The following is a 25,477-nucleotide window of genomic DNA, read 5'->3' as shown; positions in this document are numbered from 1 at the left end:
TGTATAATTTCATAAGAATTCAAGTGTGATTGTATATGTATATATTAAAATTTCGCGCCATAAAATAGTTCTACACATGATTAATTTAAAACTTATAAACTTATAAAAAGGAGAAATAGAGGTTATCGTATTATCAAACTTGCTAGAAGTTGAAATTTTCAAAATGTCCAAGGAACTTAGATAGATAAGATATAAGATTATCATGATTTCCTTTTTTGTCACCTTTTTAACTAGATACAATTTGCATTTCTACCAGAGAGATTGAACTAGTAGATACAAAGATCGTACTGGCTGAATAGCATTGGCAGGTCCATCCGGAAATTTCTACTTTCGGGCTGCTCAGTCAAAAAACCTTTTAATCACCAATAAATGTATTGCAATGGGCGGTACTGTTTCTAGTTGTATGGCAATTCATGATATGTACCGATAATAAAAAGGAAATCTTTATAATGTAAGGATTTTAAGGTTTCCTCATAATTCTGTAAAATACCGTTCGTTTTTTTATTAGTGCATGTTTGGTCATATAAATTTTATAACTGCTTAGTATATACAATTATTTTCGTAATAACATACTTGATCTATTAATTTAAAAATGTTGTCGTATTTTATAGATCTGGACCCAGGTGTGGTTCGTAATCGAAAGTAATTAATTTGATACCAACAAATCCTCCACTATTTTGTCTATATTTGTGATAAAGCCCAAGGCCAGATACCAATGCAGATGGACTAGTTGTGGCTGGTGTTTGTCAAAAAACGGAATTGTATTTTGTCCTACATCGCTATCGAATCCACTAAGTTGTAATCGTACGAATTGACCAGGTTATGATATGTTGGCAGATTTTGCTATTGAATTGGTAGGTATGTCATATTCTTTTATCTTCATTTCTTTGTCGTTTGACCTGTAAAACAATTTATGAGATTTAAGCATTTTGAGTATCTCTTCCTTATGTTTGTTTAAACATTTTATCTTCTTACCAAGACGGTTTGAAAACCATATGTTTAGTTGGACTACCTAACAATTTGCCAGAGGTCAAATTAACTGGTTTAGTTAAAATTTGCAAACCCAACATTTTTACGTAATTACGTTTTATTTCTTTTAGTCCTACGCCTACAATAACATGACCCTCAGGAGCTTGTAGATCGTCTAAATTGATATCATGGTGATGATCTCCATCCGTTACAAAGAGTTCTGTAAGAAGCATAAAGTTATGCGGTTAAAATTATCTAAACAAACAAAGCTGTTGATTATATTTATTACCCTGTGGCGATTCCCAATAAGATGCCCAATTTAAGGTTCTTTCGTCAATAACTCCTCCAGCTTGTAATCTCCCTTCTTGTAACTGAATATACATCACGTGGTCATCTTTTACAAACCGGGCTCCAGTGACGACACTAAAAAATATTGAATATTTTGATTTTTTCGTTATGCGCCAGCGTTATCTTTGTGTAAGCTACCTTATATACTTACAAATTGTGTTGATATCTTGCTTTATTCAATTTTACACTGAATTTGTTGTCCGAATGAGGTTTCGGATCATAACATCTGCACATGCACCAATCACATCTACCAATATCTTTTCTGTTCCCCTGAGAGCCCTCGTAAATATGCGTTGAGAGCTGAACTGATTGTCCTGGACAATCTCCATTTTTCTTCCCCTTTAATAAATTGTCTTCATCGATAAGTTATTCATATCTCCGATCACTGGTACATTTATTTTCCTGCACAAATTAATTTTTTCAATTCATATGCTTCTCCGTAAAAAGGCTCACTTGTAAAGTAATACATAAACTGTAATTGAATGCATTTTAGAAAATTAGCGTAGCGTAACGAGGTTTTCTCGTGTAGTCCGTTAAATGCCACGCTTGGCTTTCTTGAAGTTTAAGATCAATAGGTTGTTTTATAATCGATTTTCCGTTGACAGAATTTTACATAAGTTTACTTACCGGTAAGCAAACTTTTGCCGCGCTTATACGGCGGCAATGGGTTAGCAAACCATCACAAGTTCGTTGTTGCTTGCAGAGAGGATCTTTGGCTTCTTCCACGAAACATTTACTTCTTTTAAGGTGATAGCTTCCAGTATTACAATAATTGTTACAGTGAGTTTCACCCAAATTCCTTTCATTAATAATGATTGTTTGAAAAAGATGATTGAGTTTCAAATAGGTCGTATCTATAACATTCAAATATTAATTACAACATGTTTAGTGGTTTTCTCTTTTATTCAGTTTGCGTTTGCAAAGAATTTGAGTACTCTTTAATGTTTCATTAGATATAGATTACTAAAAATGAACTATTTCGCAGAATCCAAGAAAACCAAAAGATCAATATTTAGTGTAACTCGCTTAGATAAAAAGATACACAACGAGTCTGCATAGGTCGATTTACGTACGATTGCGTTTCTGCCGTCCTAAAGAGGGAAATCACTCTAAAGCATCGCTTAAACTATAAACAAGTTTATGCATAAAGTACTATTACTACCTTCAATATGCTCATCAGGATCAGTTCTGTAGAACTCTCGAGATGCAACTTTCATTGCTGCTTTGAAAGCACCGATAGTATTGTTAAGACGATCTCCAACGTCTTTATCTATCTTTATAATATGGCCTTGATAATTTTTTCCTGGAAATTATTTTTAGTTTGTATTTAAACCTTAATTGAAACATTCTATTGTGAGTGAGGGAAACTTACCTTTATATGTTTTTATTATAGTAATACTATACTGCATTATAAAATAAGCTTCCACTTCACTAAAAATCATAGTCGACATTAGATTGTACAAAAATTATTGCGGACTTTGAGAATCCTTTGAACCTCTTAAAAATATCTGCAAAAGATTTTAGAATTACAAGATGTGATATATTAATTAAGCAGTACAAAATATGGCATTGGAAATAGATTACTCACATCTGTATTTTCGACGATCAAATCCTGAACTGTTGGTTCTCCTATGATGCTTTTACGCAAGTGCTGGTTATTTTCTCTAAGAATATCAACAACTCCACATTGACCCTCAGTCAATGCATCTTCGGCAAATTTGATAAGCAAGGATTTACCTCGTATGCTTCACCTCTTTGCACGTATTCCAAGAAATTATTGTATGTATTATCAAAGATCACAATGTTTATGTAGATTTTTCTGGGGATCTCAGTTAATTTTTGCAGCTTTTCAATATCTACTGTTACTTCTTCAAGCAACATATCCTTAACAGCATGCGATTCTTTTTTAACTTGGTTACTTGCAGCTGCTATACGACGCAGTTCTTTCAACAACTTTTCTTTGTCTTATTCACCGCCCCAGAATGGATTTTCAATTTTATCATCAGCCGAATGCCGATCGAAAATTTTACTTTTCTCTATATTTTCCCATAATGACTGACAAAGCGATATGACCGTTGTAGCTATAACAATCACAGTTACAGGTTCAATAGCCACAGCTATTTTATATTGCAATGCGAACAGTACAAATACAACATATTGAATGAAGCTAGCCATTACAGCGGACGTATACCTATAGAAAGTTTATTGTAGATATTCATTAGTTATTATAAAACATTGACTTTTATTGCGTGCATGATGTAAGGTTGTATTTCTTGTTAAAATTTTCGATTTAAAGGGTTTGATGGAATCGACACACTATTCAATTTATACTTATAGACGAAGAAAAGTTTTCATAAGTACTTCACTATAAAGACATTGTGTTTAGCTAATTCATAAATTAGAGTGAATTCAGTTAAAAAAAAATAATACTAAACATTTTTTAAAGAAGATTCCTAAAGATTTATCATGAATGTTATTATAACGTATCATAAGTAAAAACTATAAATTTTTAAAAAGCATCAAAAGAAAGTACTCAAAACTTACTTAGTAGCAACGACCAGAACCGAAAACATTAGCTTACATCAAGCGATCGTACTTAAATAATTTTTTTTAACAAAGTAACGAAAACAACTGCCTTACATATTTATAATTTTTTTCACTTTTTTGCATATTTTTTCTTTTTTAGAAATATATGTGCATTCATTCAAATGTGCCAAACAACCTGGAATTAAAGACGAACAAATTTACACACAAATGTTTACGCGCACGCATATATTTATATACAAATATATATTTATAAACTTGAATCAATTTTCATACTTATACCATGTATTGGTATAGCATCTTCTCAAATGTCATCAAACTTTAAAATTTTCGTTTTTTCATTCACAGCTTTACGTTAGTGTGCACCTAGGGCTAAGTAGACCTCTTGACCTCGTGAGGTTACAGTACTCTTTTGTGGCTCATACTGCAAACTCCGTACTCGGTATAAAAAAGCTTCTTTGCGTAATTTTCCTTGGAAACCGACTTTGTGTTTACATAATTACCTGTGAATACAAAATCTTGGGTAAGTATTTTACGACTTATCTAGCAAGTTAATTAAAATTTTTAATTTTCAAGTAATTTAACTTTGACACTCAGGCTTTCAAGTAAATAAATATCATTCCTGAAAAATATTCGACTGAAAAGTTGATGACTCGCAGACATTTCATACAGTTTTCTCGGAGAGTCGAAAATAGAACTTTGAAAAATGGACTACGTTAAGTAGACTTGTCATTACGAATAAATTCGAAAAGAATCACCTAAAATAATTTTAGTTTTGCAAAGTTTGATTTATGCGCTTCAATCAAGAAAAAATATCTTAGCGACATTTAATATCGAAGAAAACTGGACCCAGCGTGATAATACTGTTGACACGGCGATCAGCGCGTGACGAACACAACATTGTTACAGATTTACATGGCTCGTGCGCGCGTTCATTGCGCTCTGCGACATGTTTCGCGGTACAGTGGAGATGGTATATATGCAATTTCATCAGATCTGCGCGCGTCTGTGTGACTCTCTCGATCTTGAACGCCTCAATAATACCGCGGAGTATCGAGCTTTGACGTTTTCATTAAGCTTTGGTCGCTCGTAGGAATGGGACCGCGCGTCGATCAGCCTGTGCAATCCATCGAGCTTGGCTCCAGCGCCAAACGTGAGTAAAAGCTCTCTGTCGAGTCGTTAATTTATTTTTTTTTATACGATTATAGACATTTTTATTCTTTCAATTTTCTGTACTAACAGAGACAGACGGAAATGGCGAGGCGAAAGGAGCTAATTTCGAGGAAGCGATCGCTGCCACCGGCTACGGAAAGTTCCATTATCTCTTGTATCTGGCGATAATTCCTGCTTCCTGGTCTTCCGCGTTCGACACATCGACGACATCTATGATAATACCGGCTTCGGAGTGTGACTTGAATCTCAGCCTTTTTCAAAAGGGCATACTCAATGCCATTGTTTACGCAGGTACGGTTCGTTCGATTTTCGCACTCCGTTGCCAAAGCGCGATCAGAATTTCACGAAAGCGCGTATTTTTTTCGGAGCAATACGATAAAGATCGTACACGTGCGGCTCTGATAGCACAATTAAGATCGTTATCGTCAATTTGCATACTTGAGTTAAAATGAAGAAATATGATACGAATGCAACTTGGCTACTATTGAGCAAGCGTATTAATTTTGAGCGTATCTTATGTCTATGAATAGATGACGGTTTTATGAAGCTTATAACGAGGTTATATAACAAATTTTTCAAGCTGAAAACAGCACGTGCGATTGGGCGAAGCTTTGAACTATTTATGGGCTTTTAGGTATGGTCAGCAGTGCCTTGGTATGGGGTTTTATGGCAGATGCCTTTGGAAGGAAACCCATAGTGTTCTATGGCTATCTCATCGACGGACTCCTAAATGTACTGAGTGGGCTTTCCCAAAGCTTTTACGTTTTGGCGACTTTTAAGTTCCTATCTGGATTTGTGTACGTCTTTCAAATGAATGATTTCGTTACTTAATGAATAATTTGTACACACGGTATTTCGCTTTACCTTGCAGTATCAGCGGTCCTTACGCTTCGGTGTTGACGTACTGTGCTGAATTTCACTGCACCAAGGATAGACCAAGAGTAACCATGTTCGTAGGGATCCTTATTGCCGCAGGGACCATCATTGGTTCGGGTGAGTTTTCATACATCTATTTCATACATAAATAAAAACGTTTTCGTTAGAATAATTATTTTATTTTATTTTAGTTTTGGCTTTGGTCATCATTCCACAAGACTGGTCATTTGTGTACGGTAACTTCTACATACGTTCGTGGCAAATTTATCTAGCAGTCAGTGGATTACCTACCCTGGTCGGAACTCTCCTGCTGGGCTTCTTCCCAGAAAGTCCGAAATTCCTCATGAGTCAGGGCCGTAACGACGAGGCTCTTAAAATATTCAGAACGATTTATTCCGTCAATTCGGGCGAATCGAAGGAAAATTATCCAGTATGCTTTTACTTTTTTCCGTATTGTGATCTTTATAAGTTGAATTGATTTTGATCATTTGTAATCCTCACGTTCTTTTTCATTAGATTCGATTGCTCGAGAACGAGACTGCCAGCGGATGCGCGTTGGAGTCGAATCAGATCGTTTTGAAACACAGAAGCCTCAAGGCTTGTGTGCACGAAGGGATGATGCAAATGAAGCCACTGTTCATAGGCTCGTACTTTCCTCGACTAATGCTGGTGATCACCATTCAATTTTGTGGGATGTTAAGGTCGGTTTCTTTCTTCTTTGGTAATTCACGAAGGTTTTGAGCATATTTACAATTTTAATAAGGTATAATGTGACGATTTTCAGTAACAACACGATTCGCTTATGGCAGCCGCAGCTGTTCGCTATCCTAGGACAGGACGGCGAAAATAGCACTGATGTCTCGTTCTGCGATATCATCGACCAGTCCACGTTCTCTCAACTAGATCAGAACATTACAGAAAATATTAACGCGACGCAATCTCTTACCTGCATACGGGTAATCTCTTGTTGCATTTATACTTCTTCGTTGTACAGAATCTCCGAATTGATTACATTTTTCTTCTAGAAAACAGTGGACAATTCCGTGTACACTAACACAATCATCATCTCGGCCTCGGCTCTGTTCTTCACGTTTCTGGGAGGAGCTCTCGTCAATTTGATCAGCAACAAGCACCTAATGCGTAAGCCTATTTCGCAATTTATTCGAGCTTTTGGGACAAAAACGTGCTACAAGTTTGTTAATTAGTTATAGGTTATTTCGTCTCTGTGGCTTCAGCCATCGTGCTGAACTGGTCCGAAAGCGTGATGCTTACGCTGATATCGATAAGTCTGTTCGTTGGCTGCTCCAGCGCATCGGTGGTTCTGCTAATAAGTATCGTCGTAAACCTCTTTCCTACGACAATGAGGTATTTATTACACGAGTCGTATTTATTATCTTCTATTTTAAAATCTTTTTATGTGTGATAACTTTCAGAACTATGGCCGTCAGTTTAACAATGATGGTTGGCCGTATCGGTTGTCTTCTCGGGAACATATTGTTTCCGGTATTCCTGGAATACGGCTGCATCGTAGCTATATTGACGTTGGCTGGACTGTCTTTGGGTAAACCGACAATTCATTTTAAAATAACATTTTTACAGCTTTATCTACATTAAACACTGCATTTTTGTGTCTTCAGCATCTTTCGTACTAGGGTTGATAATCCCAAGAGCTAAGGATAACGTAAAATGAGGACTGCGCAAAACAACGATGAAGAATATGATCATGTGATATTTACGACGAGATACAGTAGAACAAACAGGTGTGCAAGTACCTTTTGTTCATTCAGCTTTATACATTACAAGGAATGAAGGCGCGCTTCGCGCGCTCTTGATTCTATCTCTGTCTAATAACACTGGTAGAAAATCTACCATAAGTGTTGGGCGGCACACTAACGTCTGCTAATATTTTATAAGCATGTAACATGTTACTAAATCCCTCAAAACTATTTTTTAATAAATATATTAATAATGCTCAATGTCGTCATCATTGCTTTGAATAGTGAATTTGAAGAAAAGTTCAGTATACGAGTCAGGGGTTTGTCTATCATTAAAATGCCATTTACTTGCGTTATAAAAAAGCTATACAACTGAAATTTTACACAGATACTTACTATGCTACCTAGAAAACATGTAACCTACATGATTATGATTTAACTGTTTTCATTCATATTTTCACATCAAGGTCCATATGAATTTTTTAATTTAGCGTATCAAATTTTGCTTGTAGACAGTTGCACAGAAACTACCATCTCTAGCACATTGTATTTCTGGTTTCCAGTGTATTTTAACATGAAGAAAGTTATAAGTATTTTAGCTTTTTTGTCAAGACATTAATTAGAATTTTGACTTTTAACATTTGTGAGAGATTTTGATACCGATACCTATTTCTCCATTTTTTCTGCAAATCTTTCACAACTATTAAAAGTCAAAATTCTAATTACCTAATACCTTGACAAAAAAGCCAAAACATTTATCACTTTCTCCATGTAAAAATATGCTAGAAACCAGAAATACAATGTGCTAGAGATAGTAGTTTCTGCGTAACTGGCTATAAGTAAAATTTGACCTGCATAATTAAAAAATTCGCATGAGTCTGGATGTGAAAATATGAACGAAAAAAGTTAAATCAGAATCATCTAGGTTACATATTTCTAGGTAACATGTCTAATAGCCTTTTTACAATTCAAAGAGCATTGTATAATGATAGACTTAAATTCACCTCTCAAACCACACCGAGGGCGACTTTGGGCACAGAGACACAGTATAGCTTCAAACTCTTTATTATTTTAATTGAACTTCTCACTGACATTTAAAAAAAAACAAAATAATATTCACACACTTTATTACTACTTCAAATGGGGTTAGGGTGATACTTTTCAATACACATGTTGTAATACTACACACTCTTGGTAATGATTAATTTTTACTAAAATTTCTTGCTAGTTATATTACATATATTTTATATGTTATCAAGGTTTCCACATTTCATTTTAAACACCTCAAACATTTCTACCAGGGTTATGAGATATGACTGTTGTAAGGGTTATGAATTTAAAGCGCGGTTCTGATGTCGTTGCATAGGCAACCAACCAGCAACCAATCAGAATCACGTATTAAATGCTTCACAACAAAGGCCATCATTTTTTTTTAAAGAGAGGAGGATACTTTAAGATGTTCGCGTACGACTTCTATTTTTGTAAAAATACATTGTTGAAACCAAGCACAAAACTATACGGTTATACTGCATTCGTATACATCTACACCAAAAACCTCGTGACACATTTTTTCAAATCGCCCTAACGTACCAGCCTCTGCGAAATACAGTCACCGGGACAGTACAGTTTAACAGCTAATCTCCTCCTCGCATTTATATTCGCCGCGACCATAAGCTCGCGCTCGGTTTTTACGGTATATAGTCGGAATAGTTTCAGCTTACGGAAGATACGCGTAATTCGTTTTTCCAGCATGCATATAACATACAGCATTTCCCTATACGCACGCGCATACGCATCCGAGCATCAGGTTTGAGAAAACGACTCGGAGAGCAGTAAACAGCTGCTTCTCGGATTACAGGAAACATTTTCCTGCTCCCATTCGACTATACGGATCCGCATCATCGCGTAATGATAGCAACTTTTGACTCGCTGCATCCCGTAAAAGTCGTAAATTATATTATCCTTAATTGATTCTCGCATTTGCATATCTCTCTCGTCTCTGCGATTATGCAAAAATCGTTGCGAAATCGGCGATGAAAAATGTGCTTTTAATTAAGCGCGATCTATACGTGTGTGTATTTTAGACGAGCGCGTCGACCTCCGCGCGCACAATACACAGCTTCATTTTCACGGACAATAGGGTCGCAAGAAGAAGAAGAAGAAGAAGAGTCGCCGGACATCGCGGTAGATCCTTGAGTTTCACTTTCGAAATATCCTGGCGAAGTCCAGGAGAGCCGTATAGCTACACAGCCTTCACCCACATGCTCGCGATCCCCTTCTCGATCGCGCGTGGACATGCGCTGCTCGCAGTTTCGCATTATCAAGGGCTCACATCTCGCCGGCGCGTGTATTATACCGCGCGGCTATCGTCGATCGTATAACGATTATTACATTAGCAACCGGGTTTAGCGTTAATTGTATACGTTTTACTTTCAGCTCTCGCCGAGTGGATATAGCTGCAAAATACACGCCATTATTTATATCTGCTTCGGCGCGCACTTGTGTGTATACCGTTGAAATCGTTGTGCTCTTCGCAAACCGCGAAATATACTACTTGTAAATAATAGCGATTTCGAAAAAACTACAGCGGCTCTCGTTGCAATAATAATAATAATAACTACTTGGGAAGATCCGCAATAAAATAGATTGTTTTCTAATCGCGCGAAAGAAAGTTCTCATGGTCAAGTTCCAATCATATACAACATCGCGCGCGGATAGAGAGCGAGGGAACACGCCGCACTCGGGGGGTAATATAACGAGCGAGTGTATACACACACACACGCACACACACAGACAGAGGGTATATCCAGGCAAGATCCAATTTATAATTTCACGGGCTTTCGTCGATTTTCTCATCGGGGGCAGCTCACTTCCACGGGCGGGAAAATAAAAAAAAAGAAGAAGAACTGCCCGGAGAGTATTTCCGGAAGCCAGGCGTATGGCTATGTTTAAACTAACAGTAATCCCCGCGGGCAATACCGATTCCCGATGCGACTGCCTCGAGGCAGGATTACCCACGGGCGCGTGTGGGAGTAAGTATAGAGATTCGACGCAGCGTTATTGTCGGACTTCCTTCTCTGTGTGTGTATATACACCGTCGAACGGGGAAAACGATCGTGCAAACAGCCGGCGTGAAATCGGCCGATCCGCTCGCTCGCCGCTCTGATGTCTGTCAGTTTTGAGAGAACGAGAAATTCAAATTCAATCGCTGCTACAGCTCCGTACGTTTTCTTCGATTCTGTTATATGCCGACGCGAGCGCTTCGTTCTGAGAGATTCTCAAGGATTTGCCATAGTGAACTCGACATTTTTTTTTCAAGCGTGTATAACGCTATAACAAAAAAAAAGAACGCACACAATGTCAGGATCAGATTTCGAAATAATAGCCCGGCTCGCTTCTTTTCCCGCGCCGAGGCATGTCACAATACGCCTGGAAAAAGAATAAGCAGTTTAGAAGAAGAAGGAAAAAAAAGTACGATAGCGGATCACGCACTTCCGTTTTTTCTCCACACCGAGACAACATCCATCTCGTTCGACGTGTAGCCTATAAGAGAAGAGCTCTTGACTTTGCTGTCTATCAGCCGGTGATTAACAGCTCCAGCGACGTCTTCATCAGCGCCAGAGTCCAGCCATAGGCGGTGTTGGCACAAAGGACCACCTCGGAGTGGCGCATTCGCTCTTTCTTCTTCTTTTTTTCTCTCCCTTTACCGCGTGCGATACAAGTCGAGTCCTCAGGTGGCCGCGGCACGAAAGACGCTCATCCAGAACCGACAAATGAATATGTACATGCTGCCGAGTCACCCCGCTTGCGCGCGCGGACGAACATTTTCATCGATCCGACGCGCACAGAGGCGTTTGCCTTGAGAAAACTCTGCGCTGGCCCTTGGCGAACATTTGTACTTGCCACTAGCGATATTTCACGCATCAGCTACCTTTCGGAATACCTGTAAGAAGGACGTCGTGCGGAGAGCGATCGTTTCTGATGATTCTTTCTTTTTGTTTGGCATATCGGTTATTACATCTGATGTTGGGTAACGAATGTGCGTGAGGTTCGGTGTGTTATAGGTGGGTTTAAAGGCTTTGCTCGCCAAGTGTGAAGGACACGTGTTTTTAAATTCATACAAATGAATCGGCTTGGCGGCAGGGGATCATGGGCAAATAATTATTGATTGTTATCTCGACATCTCTTCTGTTTCGTTCTTGATATTATGGTTTGTTAATTTTTACGGTATACTACCATTAAAAGGCGATGTCAGCCTCAGTACCAATAATTAATAAAGCAACAACCTTCGCTATCCGCAAAGCAAAGCAGTTCTGGGCTGGCTCATCCCCCGCACCGCTTAAACCCTCCGAATCTCCGGCCAGCGAAAATAGGTGGCCCATAGGCGCATTTTCATTTCCCTCGTCGCTTTCTTCGAGCCCAGTGCATATATGGAGGTGTAGCGCCCGTGCCAAAACTGCCTTTTTCTTAGAACTGGCTGCTCGTGCTATAACTCCTCAGACACGGCACTTCGCAGTCTGTCTTCCCCACACTCGTTTAAAGACAACCTTATTTTTGACGTGTGCCCTGGCTTCAGTTTGTTCTCGCGTACTTCAGTTACATCCATGCAAACCACATCTACCATAACAGCAGGTCGAGGAGCACTGCAATGGCCCGAGGCGATATGCCCAGAGCACTTGGTCCACTGATCCGGGCGGCTGCCCCGAGTTCCAGAAGATAAAAAAGCAGCGTCGAGGAAAGACGGATAAAACGCCGCGAGAAAACAAGGGATAGAGCAAAAGGCTGGAGGAGAAGCGCAAGAGAGAGAGAAAAAGGAGAACGCGCTCGACGAATGAGCAAGAACAGTAAGTGAGATAGCGCGGAGATTCACACGGTTCGCGCTCTCTCTCTCTCTCTCTCTCTCTCTCTCTCTCTCTCTCTCTCTCTCTCTCTCTCTCTCTCTCTCTCTCTCTGTATATACGCTCTTTCGTAGCGGACTTAGCGGTAGATACCCGGTGCTGCTCATTTGCATTTATTCATACGGCGCAGCTCGCTGCGAGAGCCTGATGCAGCTTAATATATAGAGCAGCGATGCATTCGAGAGAGGCGGACGCTAGGAAGGCTGTAGGCAACAAAGGATGACTGATCCAGGCGAATAGAGCTGCGTTTTGACTGATTCGTAGTGGAGCTAGCATTGTTCAGCTTCTGGGTAGGAGAACTTTTTAACGATTGTTTTATACACGTGCATAGTCAGCGTTTCTATCTTTCTATATATCCGTAGAGCTTTCGCACATACCTAAGCGTTCTTCAAAAAAAAAAAAAAAATCCAAAACCCACACCTTCACACCCCGCAATTTCCCTCAAAACCTTGTTCGCAGCGCAGAACGCAGCGGCCGATTTAAAAGTAAAATGTATCGCACAAAGCAAAAGCCCTTATTAAGTAAAAGACGTACACATAGCGCACATTGGCGTGCTCAGTATCCTCACAGCTCCTCGCGTCCAGGAATTCGGAAGAGCTCGCGCTCTCGTTCGCTTCCCCCCTTGCTCTGGCAGTTCAAGGGATAATTGAATGGTGTCGAGGCAATGAAAGCACACGGAAAGTTCTCCCCAAGCCCTTGGCTGCAGCTATGCGTGAACGTTCGTTAAGCCGCGAGAGCTGCACTCGCGCACGGTTTAATGTTAGTCACGCCGAGAGTCCAGAGAGAACACACGCCGACGAGAAGCATCGGGAGCCTTAACAGGCCATACGCAATGAGCGGCTATCGCCGCCGATAAGTGGGACGTTCCGCTGGTTCCGGTCGGTGGCACCTCTTCGCTTAAGCTCTTTTTCGCAGCTTTTTCTTCTTCCTGCTCTCTCACCTGAGAGGGTAGCTTCAATTTTCGAAGGTTAATTGATTTTCCCTCGCGCATGCATAATACAGCTACGAAGCGAATAACGATTACGCGCGATGATGTGTCTGAGGTAGAGACGCGGACCAGTTACCAATTATACGGCAGCGACGCGACAAGACAGCGAGCGTGAAAGCATTCGAAGCGACGACGTCTCAATTCCTCACGCTGCGCGAGAGAGTCAAGTCAAGGGACGACTCACGACTTCCGTGCGCCGCGCGCGAGAACGTTCACTCTCGGTATTATATAGAAGCCGGTGTGCTGCTATATATATATATATATATATATATATATATATATACACATCTACGTTGCTCGCTTTGCGGCGCGCCGACGAAATTGAAAAGCGTGTGGCCGTCCATTCGCGACGAGGCGCTATTAGGCTGTTTCTTCTTCTTCTTCTTCTGCTTCTCGCCTCGGTTTCCTTTTCCGCTTCGCGAGCTTTTTTTCCGCAGTGGCACTTCTCAGCAAAGCAAACACACACATACACATTCACAGAAAGTCGGTGAGCTGGTTCGTTGCGCCGACTGTTTTGCCCTTTCGACTGAAGATTGTACGCTTGAAATGAAAAGGGAATTCATTTCTAAGACAATTTCTTTCCGCTGCTGTGGCGCAGACTGATGATAATGATGAAGTCGACGCTGCTGTTGCTCTTGCCACTTCCTCCGGACTTGCCGTGGATGTTTCTTCGTTTTACTGAGCGGAAAGAGTTATACCTTGTGTGTATGGTTGCATTTGTACAGGTGAAGTTTTAGAGGAGGCGTTGCGTGATGATCGCTAGATGGCCTCTTGCTTGAAACACTTGTGTGTCGCAAAATTACATTTAAACTAAGTATACGAATAACGATCACGATGCCAAAAAAACAAACCCCAACTCGGCATCCCAGACTGTCCGATAACAAGCCAAGAAAATCGCGGCGAACATCTCGTTATTCAAAACTTCCAGCAAACTACGCACACACACGTCCGCAGCGTCATCGAAAAAGTACCAAGGCATCTGCAGCATCAGATATACACATCCCTCTATACCGTCCGCGGGCACACGCAGAGCTCGCAAGAGCGACTCGAATTCGATCAGCCTCTTCCGCATTGTTCCCGATGGCTATGAGTAAAGCGAGATTTTACGAGATTGATTCCGAAACAATTTCACTCTCCCTCGCTCGCTCGAGTAACAGGAATATCCGGCGAACGAGCGATTACTGCGTTTTGTTTAACAACCAGCGGGAGCAGCTGCGCGGTTTCTCCTTTTATTTTTATACGATTCCCTGCCCTTTCCGCAAACCGGGGGCATCGCTGGAGCAGTTTTAAGGCCTCGGTACTGTTACTCCCAGTTCTCTCACTCGGATATTTTTTCCCCTCGGCCCTTCGTGCGCGATGCTGTAAACCTATCGCGCTCTTCGCCGAACGGTAGCTGCGCTGTTTTCCTGGATTTTTTGCTTCCTGGTGTGCGCGCCGCCACCTCGTCGATTGATTCAGAACACTTATACGTATATGCTTGCGATTAGAGAAAAAAAAATGATACCTCGAGGCCTCGCCCACGCGTATAACGAGGAAAAAAGCTGTTTACGCGCGTGCATCTCTCGTTGAAGTAACTAGGCAAGATTCCGAAAGGGGATAGCGGCCGCGCTGAAAAAGCTGTCGTCGTCGTCGTGTCTTAGCCGAGAGAGATAGATAGATCTCTCGAGCCGGAACGCCTTGACCTTCTCCTAGCTTCTACCCCGGCGCTGCACTAATCTCGAAGCTAATCGTCATGTAAGCGCACGTATAAGTACTTCTATATACACAGAGCTAGAGAGAGAGAGGGCCTCACACGTGACATAATACAAGACGAGCACGCGAGCTAAGCTACGCAATTTACTTAATTACCGGGAGACACCGTTACCGTTAAAGTACCGCTCGCCCAGCTCCAACTTTCAATGTCGACCACATTCCGGTATACATTTAATCCTCTCCTCTTTTCCCCGCCAGAAATACACACTGTGTTATATATACATCGATCACGAGTATACGCGAGCATAAACGCAAAAAAGCCCGACGAGCCGCTCGACGAATCGATTTTATACACTTGCGAGCGGGGAACGAATGTGGGAGGATCCCAGTCGGCCAAATTCTGCTGAAGCATCTCTCAGGCGGCGAACAATTCCGCGCGGAAATTAACCGGTCGGTATTGTTAATTAAAATAATGGCTTATTTGCGAGCTCAGAGCGAGAGTGCATTTAAGTACAATTTGCGGGATGCAGCCGCATGTGAACACCTCTCTCTCTTTTTCGCGGTGCACTTACACTTTATCCGCGTATAATGATATGTAATTTTAACGAGTGACTCGTTGACTGCGATGCCTTGAACGTAAAAAAAAGAAACAGTCCGAATCAGCGTAGATCCAACCGATTTTCGGTGTATCGGCTTACCAAGAACCGGCACGGCAAGTGACACCATCTCGTGCGAATTCCCCGCATCCGAAGAATTCGAGTTAATTAAGTTCTCTCAGAGCCGACCGCCGCCGCCGCCGCCGCGAGAGCAATTTGATAATTAACGCTGCTATGCGAGCAAAGCGCGCTACGGTCGCTTAAAGCCGAGCAAAAGCGGTGCCGCGCTGTGTATATCTCTTATGCCGATCTCTCGGCTGGGAATATCGTGTACACAAGCTCCGCTGAGCCGTGACAACGGATCGCTGTAGGATTCGCTTCGCCGCAAGAAACTAGGGACCGTCGAAATATGTAATTCGCATGACTAATTGAACCGACGTCTCACTGTGTACCGTTATTGTTTTCAGCGAAAAGCAGGCGACAAACTGCTCGAGCTACGCATGTTTAAACGGGATACGGCTGTTTAATCGCGTCAGCGCCCCTGACGTTATACCCACTCTATCAGCGCCGGTGATTATATAAATGGTTTATCGGATTAGAATAATTACGCGCGGACACCCTCGTTAGCGAATATTCCTTTGCTTTTATTGGATATAAAACAAAATATAATATTCGTATAATTCCGAGTATAGGCTACATTCCAGAAACGTTCTGTACAAGCGGCTATATTTTGCAGGCGGCCAGGGCGTATGTAATTTTTACAGATTTATTGCGCCTCTCTTCGCCGCAGAGAATTACTTCGTACGGAAAGGTTCTTATTTGCTGTGAATCTCGTTTCGAAAACACAGGTGCTCCGGCGCGTGAGACAACTTAATTGTTGCATTTCTTTTTCAGCTCTGCGCACTCGCTACGTACTCCCCAGCTTTTTTCTCTCGGCACCGAGTGATAAGATATTGGTAATGATCTACAGCGTGTTGTGATTTACAAGACAGCGCCACACCGAGAGTGATATACTCATCCAAGAGCGTGAGCTATGAGGCAGACGAGTTGTCGGCGGTGTGTATGTAATTCGCGGCTCTGTGCCGGCTAAACGACGCGCGCGCCGATTTTTCCTCTACTCTAAACCGAGCTGGAGTGCGCCAAGTTTGAGTTACGCGCCATTTTCCTGTCTACCGATTTTCCGCGTAATTCTAGCTTCGTGGAGACGATGCGTTTATTAGGCTCGGTTATATGCTTATTGCTCGATTTTCAACGAGAGGAGTGTGTTTATTCGCTTCGAAAAAAACGAAGGCGTGCTCGGAATTTTCTAGACCAAAATTGAAAAAATGCACCGTGCAACGTATAACTGTTCCGTTTGTGACGATTCCTCGATACCGATACAAGCCGGCGCAATCTGTTCAACCGATTTTGATTGTGCTCGCGCTTGAAAAGATCGGAGCAAATAAAGGGCAGATATACATATAGGTATTGAATTCGCGACAGATTTATCGAGCTAGCGAAACCGATAGCACGGGTCAGTGCGCTTATGTCGCGGCCGATTCGATACAACACAAAGGACGTGCCGATTTCCCGTGCGCCCATGCGCCGCGCACGTTTGCGATCGAACCGTTACATCTCTCTAGTAGACCCTCAGATAACACGATGAGCTAAACATGTGGATTTGTATACTTTTTTATGGTAAATGAATACTTTCAATTTGAACAACAATGAAATTCTTATATATTCCAATAAGAGATACCCGATATCTGACTTATACGAATACTTATCGATAATTACTTTCGGACTATCGGCAGTTATTCTCATGCGACAGCATCATCCGCGTCTCCCTTTCCACCTCTCGCGTGACGAGGAATCACAAACAGCAGAATTTCTCTCCAGTCAGCGAACATAACCTAAAAAAAGAATCAAAGAAAAAAATCGTCATCAATGCTACAACACCCTCCGTCTCGCGAATCCACTCCTCCAAACCACACCCAGAGAAATAGGCTCGCTCTGTACTTGTGGAGTCATCGTGATCACGGGGAGGAGGTGATATGCCATCGTCCGGCAAATCGACTAGCGTAAGGTGTCCGAAGTACGTCCCATAATCAATTAAAGCTCCACAGACGCATATAATCGATTCAGTGCTTCTCTCTCTCCCTCTCGCGAACAATTGCGACGTCCTTCGAGAGAGCGAACTTGGATGCATCATGAGTCGCGTTTGATCATGTCTTGAGAGGCAGAGAGAGCTGGGAGCGTTGGCAGAATATTTTTCTCTTTTGCGCTCGAAGGTGTTGCCCGAAGCAGTGCGAGAACTGCCCGTCTCCGGCGGTGGTCCCACAGGACATACCCCACGAGCTGATGGACGAGATTATTCAGTCCGCTTACGCGGAAAAGGCAGCGGCTGTAGTGCCGCGCGGTCGACCTTCGGATAGAAGTTCACAAATGAATAGGTTATTTTCGTTTTTGTTATTTATAAGGTTATGTTCAACTGTGTTTACATTGAGGTTTTGGTTGTTTTGCAGATACTGCTCGCGAAATATCGTTAACGGAAGCGACGATTCGAAGATACGTAGGTTTCTCAAAAAAATTTACACACTATATTTGAGAACGTTTTTTAAGAAATGTGTTTTCTGTTTGTTTTAGCGCTGACATGGCCGATCGCAATCAAGATTCTGAAGAATTGGTGCCGCGATGCAAGCTTTGACATTGAAGACGCCCTTTATGACGTGAAATGCATTTGGAATTCAAGAGGTAGGTCTTTAATTAATTATGGGATAAAAACTGTCGTGGATTACAGACTATAGAGATTTAACTATATTGGATTATATACCTATATAACCGTTCATTTTGTCATAAATATTTTTCTCTCATTCAAAACGTTGGATAACTCGAAAACAAAATTTAGTTGCTTCGGTTTGTCTGCGAGCTATAGCTTTGTTACGACATGAAAATGTATATTTTAAAAATTTTAGCATTATATCATTATACTTGTAAACCGTCACGTGTTCTTATATAACTAATATTATTCTAGTTCAAGAACAAAAAAGACAATTTGATTTTAAAGCAGGTTACATATTTTTCTTTTTAGATGAAGGATTGCTAGAAAAACTGTGCTCCACAAATAGACTTTTGATTTACTACTTATTGGTTCTCGCCCTTTACATCATACACATTTGCTTTCTAATTGATCAGCAGTTGATCGACGTCTTTTTCAATATCATCAGTCCCAAAACTAACGAGTCATAAGAACAAATTTCGATGTTGTGTAAGAATGAAAATGAAAATGTAAATTTTATTTTGTGAATAAACAACAAAATAAGGAAACTTAAAAAAAATATTATGCAAGCAAACTATAACAGGAGCACACGTGCACTTCTATACGATTCTCATAAATGTTTCACGTTATTCTTACATATTCGTGTTTTAAGGTTTCTAACATGTCGTAGAAATTGTTGTTACGCCACATAGAATAACAATCCTATAGTTCCCCACTTAAAACGTATTATCTGTTACATTATCTGTTACATTCACGAACGGGTACTCTGAAATTCAATTGAACACAAACTTGTGCTGCAAAAAAAAAAAACATTTTTATGCACCCGTTCAATCATTGCAAAAAGCAGTGTTCACAAATGAGTTATTACATTCAAATAAAAAAATAACAAAGGATAATCGAATCGCTCGATATTCATAACTGGTTTTACACTTAATTTGTCGTGATTAATAAACTTTTTTATTTTTATTTTTAAAGTATATAAGCTCGCAAGAGAGTAGAGTCTTTTTAATACGAGTATAGTCGGTGTTAAAAAAGAGTCTGCATGCATGCCCCGCGGATGTTTCTCACAATCGCCAGCTTCATCATTGGTTCTCTGCTGAACGTAAACGTGAGTCGATTCAAAATTCAATATTACACAAACGAACAACGATCTCCACTCGCTGAAATACGACATAACAATTACGCGTATACCTTAACGAATGAAAAAATGGAACATCTGCTGTAATCAAGCGCATTTGCGGTGAGCGTCGATCTGTAAAAAGTTCGTTTTTTTTCTCTTAGTTTACGACGCTTATTGCGGTCGGAATGAAATCATGACCGATCGAGAGGTCAATCAAGCACGACTATAAAATACACACGAACGTCTTCCAATGCAAATTCAGTCCCCGGCGCATGATCTCATGCTTCAACTCCCGGGAGCCAATCAATCGCAACGATCTGCGCGATACGATTCAATATAAAATCGGCCGTATTTAACACTCTATGCGCTGCATTGACCTTCGTCGTTAATTCATTATCGATGGCAGCTGCTGCCGCACGTTTGCCATTTCCTTCTCTCTGAATTTTGCGCAAAAATAGCGACGTGATTCGCTTCGTCGAAATTTAACGATCCATCACGATTTTGAGTTTACAACCGTACTGAAGCTATATACAGGTGTTACATAATATCGCCGACGAGACATCCGCAAAACAGAATAGTCCGAGGGATTTCCATAAGCTCCGCGATTACGCGTATCGATTCGCTCGAAAGATTTACGCCGTTTAAGGGATATATCGATGCATCGCGCGGCGATACGATAAAGCACAACAAAAGGCAAAAAGCACTCTCGGGGGCATATCTCGCTCGCGGCGCGCGTTATCGAAGGAGATATTCATTGTCGATTATTGAAATCATGCGGAAGACGATCCCTCGCGGGATACTTTAGAGCAGGTGATTTACACGTATTCATTCCCCGGAGAGAGAGAGAGAGAGAGAGAGAGAGAGAGAGAGAGAGAGAGAGAGAGAGAGAGCTCACAGGGGCTGAATGGAGGGATCCCATAGTACTCTCCACTTAGCTGCACTCTATATATTACGAAACCCACTCTCTCTCTCTCTCTCTCTCTCTCTCCCTTTAGACAAGGTGAACCTCGATTAAACTGTCATTTACCGGGCGTGCAATTTGTCCCGACGAGTTTGCGCGACGATGACGACGAGGGCGAAGAAGAAGCCAGCCAACTTATCGAGGAATAATGAGACAGCTAAATGTCCGCCATCCGCTCTCGTGTAACGCTATATATAAATCCATACGTATATCCATTATGTATCTCTTGGAAAATAATCGAGCGAAGGAAAAATCGCGATGATCGCCGAGAGACATGCCTCAATGCTCTCAGCGCGCATCATCGCGAGAGTATAACACAGGGTATAGTACACGAACGTCCTCCCTCTCTCGATTTTTTTATATGTCACTGGGTCAAGAGCCTTTCCATTTCGCCCACAAGCTAGTGCAGCACTTTCGTTCCGCACTTGCGTTAAACGCACGCATGGATAAAAGTCGCGCGCAATTAGCTCTTTCTCTCTGCGCCGCGGGGAAGTGAGTCTCCCCAGACGAGAGACGAAGAAGAAGGAGGCTGTGCACGCGAATGAGATATAAAATACGATCGACCTTCAGAGAGAACGCGGCAGGTGATCGACCTTTGGGATCTCTCCTCTGCACAGCCTTATACACTCTCTCGCTCGCGCTTCACTTTCCTGCAACCGTGAGCGCACTCGCAGCCCGCAGTGCTATGTCTTATAGTCCTCTCCGCGTAACTCAATCGATCGCGAGTACAGCGCTGCTCTCTCTCCCTCCTGACGATCGTGATTTCTCGGATCTGGATAGCGAGATCTTTAGTCGTCGCTGAATGGTGCAGTGTCAATGCCACCGTAATGGCTGCGCCGCTGCTGCAATCTATTGTTTAACCATTGTGGCTTGTACATAGCCACTCTGCGTGTATATAGGGGGACTGGGAACTTTAGTTATCATGACGCTGCGGTATGTTATTTCCAAAAGGATTTTATAGATCGGCAGATTGTTTCTTACCGATCGCCGGGACTGACAAATTGTCCTGCGTTTTCGAACCGTGTCTTTCGCTACACTACATATACCGATCACTTAACGATCGCGCGATGACGCATTGCACGATATTCGAATTATTTCGTTAAACGCGCCTACGTAGCTATTCACCGAAGCACCTAGCTCTCGGCTTATCAGAGAGGACAAAGAGACGAGAGAAAAATCGGGCTACAGGAAAACAAACGATATTGTGACGTTGCGAAGCAATTAGTAGCATTGATCGTGGACGAGAGGAACGAGAAGAAGGACGATCGAAGCGTGACAGTAAGCGACCATGAAATCAGATAGATTCTCCCACGAATCCACTTGGGATTATATCGGAAAGAGATCGGAATAGCGACGCGGACTAGCAACAGCGGATGCGGTAAGAGGCAAGCATCAAGGAATTTCAGCCAATGACTGATTTAAACGGAAATCAAGGGTGATTCGGAGAAATGAAGACTGCTCGCTCGATACCTTTCTATTATACGATATACATATCCTGGTTGCTGGCGATAATTGGCGTAATGAGCGCGATTTTTTTGAAAACAAAATCGGTAGCAGATTATACTCGTGTAAATTCAACGTACATTGTAATTTAGAGGCCGGTATCAGGCAAACAAAATGTTTGCATGTCTCGAAGGTGTATGTACGCAGTGCTGGCTTTTACGTACGTCACTTCGTTTGTGAATATGTGTTCATGATTACATGAAGGTTAATGTATCTATGCGTTTGCTTCAACAATAAACCTTGCACGTACACGCCGCGTTTACGTGCATCCGATTTATATTAATTGAGGAATTGAATTCGATAATTTTACAATTATTTCGATGATCTCTCATAAAATTAAAATAGACGTTTTCAAGTATTGTTTATACAAAAATTTAAAAGTCATTAGACTATTGAATGCATAAATATTCGTAAGAATACAGTTATGGTAAAATAAGAAAGAAATAGAAAAATTTTCAAAAACTTACAGCGGTTTTTTTACGACACAGCCAACATTTAAATTTATGTTACCGGATAAGACGCAGTTGGCATTGTTTAAACTAAATACAAATATACCACATCCTGATTATTGTATTACCGATTTCGGAACCAAAATTGTATATTGACTTTTTTATCCGGCGCTTACACCTGAAGTACTAATATTATCGTTCATTCATACCGTTCTTTAAAATTTATCATCATTATCTCCCTACGATGGCGCTACTCTCGCGGTATATATATATCACAGTCCCTCGCCGATTCAGCACGCGACAGCGTGTACAGAGAATTAATTCGCTTTTTTCGTCTGCGTTGATTCGGTTACTTATGGATCAGTCCGTAATCGTCGTTGATTAGTGTGAGAATTGATATGAAGATTGTTTAAATAAATTATATTGTTCGTTTTCATCTTCTATCATCATCATGTGGTGCTTCTATTTATTTCTGTCGACGTTCTTTCTCTTTTCCAGTGCACATCCGCATGTGAGTATATAACAAAGACAATAATATTGTTAGAAATAAAATAAGATATAAAACAAAAACAATATAAGTAGAATAAATATGTAGTTTATTTAGTTGAAGTATTGATAACAGAAGTCATTTATCAGTACGTATTTTGCATTTTTTCAATTTAACAAATTTAAGCGCGTTTTAGCGCAAAATTTTCCAGCGGCAACTCTGTAAACGAGATAAAAAACTAGTGACGACACACCGTTGTTAATCGTTTTTTTATGATTCTTACAATGTATTATGTCAGTGAATCTTATCGCATCCTCTAAGGTGCGTACACTTCATGATCAAACAGTAGTACAGGAACTTTTAAATCTACTTTATGCACGTACACCAGTACCGGGTAGCATCTGATTAAATAGATTTCGAAAGAACCGTTTCGTTTTCCTAAGACTCCCATTGCTTTTTGAAATAATATGTTACCAAGGGCTTTTCAAAAATTTCGTGAATTTGAAAGAAAGTTTTGTTGTGTCGCAATATTCGTGTCGATGTATCTCAACGATATTGTTGCAAATTGTAAACGAGTTTTGAAGAAGTAAGAACACAATGAAAGCATATCGCACGTTTTATGAAAAGCTCACTGACCGTATGATTATTCTTAATTCAGGCGCAGTCCAATGCGGGGCATGAAACTGAAATGATTCCTGATACGCCTGAAGGTGAGCTAGTGTGAATGTTAATTCTTACGAAATTTAATAATGATTTAACCTGGATTCTTCATTCAAGGCATCTACATAGCATCAACACCTGGTACTTACTCGTACAGAGCAACGAACAAGGAGGGCAAGGTTACAGGATTTTATTTACTGGCTGACGCTGCCGATCGGATTAAAATCACTTTTACCCAATTCGATGTTCCATGTGGGGAGAATAGCGAAACTGGTAGCTTAGTTCAGGTACTACATTTGATTACTCTAACGATCGATCCATAATTATGATTACAAATTAATTTTATGATATTGTGTACAGTACACTGATGGCTGGGAATTGAACCGTCAAGTATTTCCAATCACAGAGAGCCATCCCGATCCTAAGGTTACTGAGTTTTGTTCGAACAATCCACCTGGTGAGAGGACTTTTGTCAGTTCGCAAAATGGAGCTTTGATAACGTTCAAGATCTTTGAGGTTGACAAAGGATTCACTGTAAAGGTGGAACATCAAAAGCATCCTTCCCGTATGTATTTATTATTTGTACATCAAAATGAAGTGGTTTAACACTCGAATAGTGATTAAAAATATTTATTTTTGCAGCCTGTAATGTGATTTCCAATGGCGAGCCTTACGTTGTTTTGAGGAATCATGGAAGCAAAATAAATTGCTCTTATTGGTTCATAAGCAAAGCGAAGGTTACCTTGAATTCCTACAGTATTGGCAATTCACAATCAAGCGATGACACTTCGGTCAAGGTGATTGGTTATGCATGGTTTTTATTAAACGCTTCATTTTTAGTGTTTTTATTCATACGTTTCATTTTTAGTGTTCCGATCGTATTGAAATTGGAGGAAGTGACGGTCTGGATCCTGATAGCATCGAACTGTTGGATACCGTCTGCAATAACTCGAATGGTAGGGTTACTGCTCTATTTAGCATATAGATATGGCTATACTTAATCGTCGAATAATAAAACTGTAATTATTTTGTACAATTACATTTTACAGATAAGACAGAAAAACTGATCAATTGTTCAACAACAACCATTAAGCTAGTATCAAGTGGAGCTTACGAAAACTATCTTAACGTTACAATCGAACCTGTTGATCCAGAGGAACCAATCAGCAACACCAAGTATCGATGTCATCAAACGGCCAAATAGAGAAGAAGAAGAAGATCTGTAAACTTGTATAGTCTATTAAAAAAACTTTATTTACATCGGGCGATGGAATTTCGCGATGCTTTTAGACTAAAACTATAATTAAATTTCAAACGCGAGATCTCTTATTCTTGATACTTGTATACCTCGTTATTAGATATATACCATAATTAAAAAGCTTAATTAAATCACAAAGTAAAGTAGTCTATAGGTAATGCGCAAAGCGACGCAGTGTTTTTCAATCGTAACAGAGTGTCTAACTCAGCATTTATTTTCAAATTAAATTCTTTCCCACCAGAACTCTTCGTTCTTAAATGAGTCACTTAAACTATCCAAATAACTCCTCAAAATCCCATTCGATTCGCACACCACATCCCACTAAAATAACTCAATCCTCAATCGCAGACAAAAAAAAAAAGACACTACCTCCGATACATCCATCTTCGCGCGCGAGTAACAAGCGTTAACAAATGCTCCAGGTGGCAGTCCCCGAAGCCCAGGTAAATTAACATAAAAGTATAGCATGATAAAGCAGCGGC

The 25,477-nt window shown here is 40.8% G+C and overlaps 4 protein-coding genes and 1 long non-coding RNA gene across 7 annotated transcripts; 3 read left to right on the top strand and 2 right to left on the bottom strand.

Annotated features, from left to right (window-relative positions):
• Positions 1-63: 63 nt before the first annotated feature.
• Positions 64-2,158, bottom strand: LOC103315904. Its single transcript, XM_031931427.1, has 5 exons — positions 1,945-2,158; positions 1,469-1,719; positions 1,259-1,392; positions 976-1,189; positions 64-899 (listed from the first exon to the last, which is right to left on the bottom strand). The coding sequence occupies exons 2-5, from the start codon at positions 1,549-1,551 to the stop codon at positions 821-823; spliced, it is 510 nt and encodes a 169-aa protein (XP_031787287.1). The 5' UTR covers positions 1,552-1,719; positions 1,945-2,158; the 3' UTR covers positions 64-820.
• A 2,668-nt stretch (positions 2,159-4,826) lies between these two features.
• LOC100122992 (synaptic vesicle glycoprotein 2B) lies at positions 4,827-7,886 on the top strand. The gene is made up of 11 exons (XM_031931428.2): positions 4,827-5,014; positions 5,104-5,325; positions 5,669-5,831; positions 5,906-6,027; positions 6,102-6,340; positions 6,427-6,611; positions 6,695-6,866; positions 6,936-7,050; positions 7,116-7,275; positions 7,344-7,471; positions 7,548-7,886. The coding sequence occupies exons 1-11, from the start codon at positions 4,957-4,959 to the stop codon at positions 7,598-7,600; spliced, it is 1,617 nt and encodes a 538-aa protein (XP_031787288.1). The 5' UTR covers positions 4,827-4,956; the 3' UTR covers positions 7,601-7,886.
• Positions 7,887-17,454: 9,568 nt separating this feature from the next.
• LOC103315795 lies at positions 17,455-18,229 on the bottom strand. The gene is made up of 2 exons (XR_512077.3): positions 17,773-18,229; positions 17,455-17,691 (listed from the first exon to the last, which is right to left on the bottom strand). It is a non-coding gene; the product is annotated as an uncharacterized LOC103315795 (long non-coding RNA).
• On the top strand, positions 17,653-19,105 carry LOC116738618. The gene is made up of 5 exons (XM_032601131.1): positions 17,653-17,873; positions 18,070-18,231; positions 18,304-18,350; positions 18,425-18,532; positions 18,870-19,105. Exons 1-5 carry the CDS (start codon positions 17,833-17,835, stop codon positions 19,025-19,027), a joined length of 516 nt encoding a protein of 171 aa, XP_032457022.1. The 5' UTR covers positions 17,653-17,832; the 3' UTR covers positions 19,028-19,105.
• A 454-nt stretch (positions 19,106-19,559) lies between these two features.
• Positions 19,560-25,238, top strand: LOC100122964 (corticotropin-releasing factor-binding protein). 3 transcript variants are annotated; one of them, XM_031931143.1, is made up of 7 exons: positions 19,560-19,665; positions 23,736-23,787; positions 23,855-24,024; positions 24,098-24,302; positions 24,380-24,534; positions 24,606-24,693; positions 24,787-25,238. In XM_031931143.1, the coding sequence occupies exons 1-7, from the start codon at positions 19,600-19,602 to the stop codon at positions 24,939-24,941; spliced, it is 891 nt and encodes a 296-aa protein (XP_031787003.1). In that variant the 5' UTR covers positions 19,560-19,599; the 3' UTR covers positions 24,942-25,238. The 3 variants fall into 3 exon arrangements, with proteins under 3 accessions (XP_031787003.1, XP_016841774.1, XP_016841775.1); XM_016986285.3 differs by lacking the exon at positions 19,560-19,665 and adding an exon at positions 19,697-23,101; XM_016986286.2 differs by lacking the exon at positions 19,560-19,665 and adding an exon at positions 23,223-23,663.
• Positions 25,239-25,477: the final 239 nt, after the last annotated feature.

This window comes from Nasonia vitripennis, chromosome 5 (genome assembly GCF_009193385.2).
Source record: "Nasonia vitripennis strain AsymCx chromosome 5, Nvit_psr_1.1, whole genome shotgun sequence".
Lineage (NCBI taxonomy): Eukaryota > Metazoa > Arthropoda > Insecta > Hymenoptera > Pteromalidae > Nasonia > Nasonia vitripennis.
Note: the sequence above shows the minus strand (reverse complement) of the source record. Positions and strands in the feature narration are given on the sequence as shown.

What these genes read in the sequence shown, in the direction of transcription:
- LOC116738618 (XM_032601131.1), top strand. Translation starts at nt 17,833, where the DNA reads ATGCCATCGTCCGGCAAATCGACTAGCGTAAGGTGTCCGAA. An exon ending in ACTAGCGTAAGGTGTCCGAA is followed by an intron (nt 17,874 to 18,069) that starts GTACGTCCCATA and finishes TTGCGCTCGAAG; the next exon opens with GTGTTGCCCGAAGCAGTGCG. An exon ending in AAGCGACGATTCGAAGATAC is followed by an intron (nt 18,351 to 18,424) that starts GTAGGTTTCTCA and finishes TGTTTGTTTTAG; the next exon opens with CGCTGACATGGCCGATCGCA.
- LOC100122964 (XM_031931143.1), top strand. Translation starts at nt 19,600, where the DNA reads ATGCATGCCCCGCGGATGTTTCTCACAATCGCCAGCTTCATCATTGGT. An exon ending in GTTCTCTGCTGAACGTAAAC is followed by an intron (nt 19,666 to 23,735) that starts GTGAGTCGATTC and finishes TTCTTAATTCAG; the next exon opens with GCGCAGTCCAATGCGGGGCA. An exon ending in AAACTGGTAGCTTAGTTCAG is followed by an intron (nt 24,025 to 24,097) that starts GTACTACATTTG and finishes TATTGTGTACAG; the next exon opens with TACACTGATGGCTGGGAATT.
- LOC100122992 (XM_031931428.2), top strand. Translation starts at nt 4,957, where the DNA reads ATGGGACCGCGCGTCGATCAGCCTGTGCAATCCATCGAGCTTGGCTCC. An exon ending in CAATGCCATTGTTTACGCAG is followed by an intron (nt 5,326 to 5,668) that starts GTACGGTTCGTT and finishes ATGGGCTTTTAG; the next exon opens with GTATGGTCAGCAGTGCCTTG. An exon ending in CTCTTTCCTACGACAATGAG is followed by an intron (nt 7,276 to 7,343) that starts GTATTTATTACA and finishes GATAACTTTCAG; the next exon opens with AACTATGGCCGTCAGTTTAA.
- LOC103315904 (XM_031931427.1), bottom strand. Translation starts at nt 1,551, where the DNA reads ATGTGCAGATGTTATGATCCGAAACCTCATTCGGACAACAAATTCAGT. An exon ending in GCAAGATATCAACACAATTT is followed by an intron (nt 1,393 to 1,468) that starts GTAAGTATATAA and finishes AATATTTTTTAG; the next exon opens with TGTCGTCACTGGAGCCCGGT. An exon ending in ATGGTTTTCAAACCGTCTTG is followed by an intron (nt 900 to 975) that starts GTAAGAAGATAA and finishes ATTGTTTTACAG; the next exon opens with GTCAAACGACAAAGAAATGA.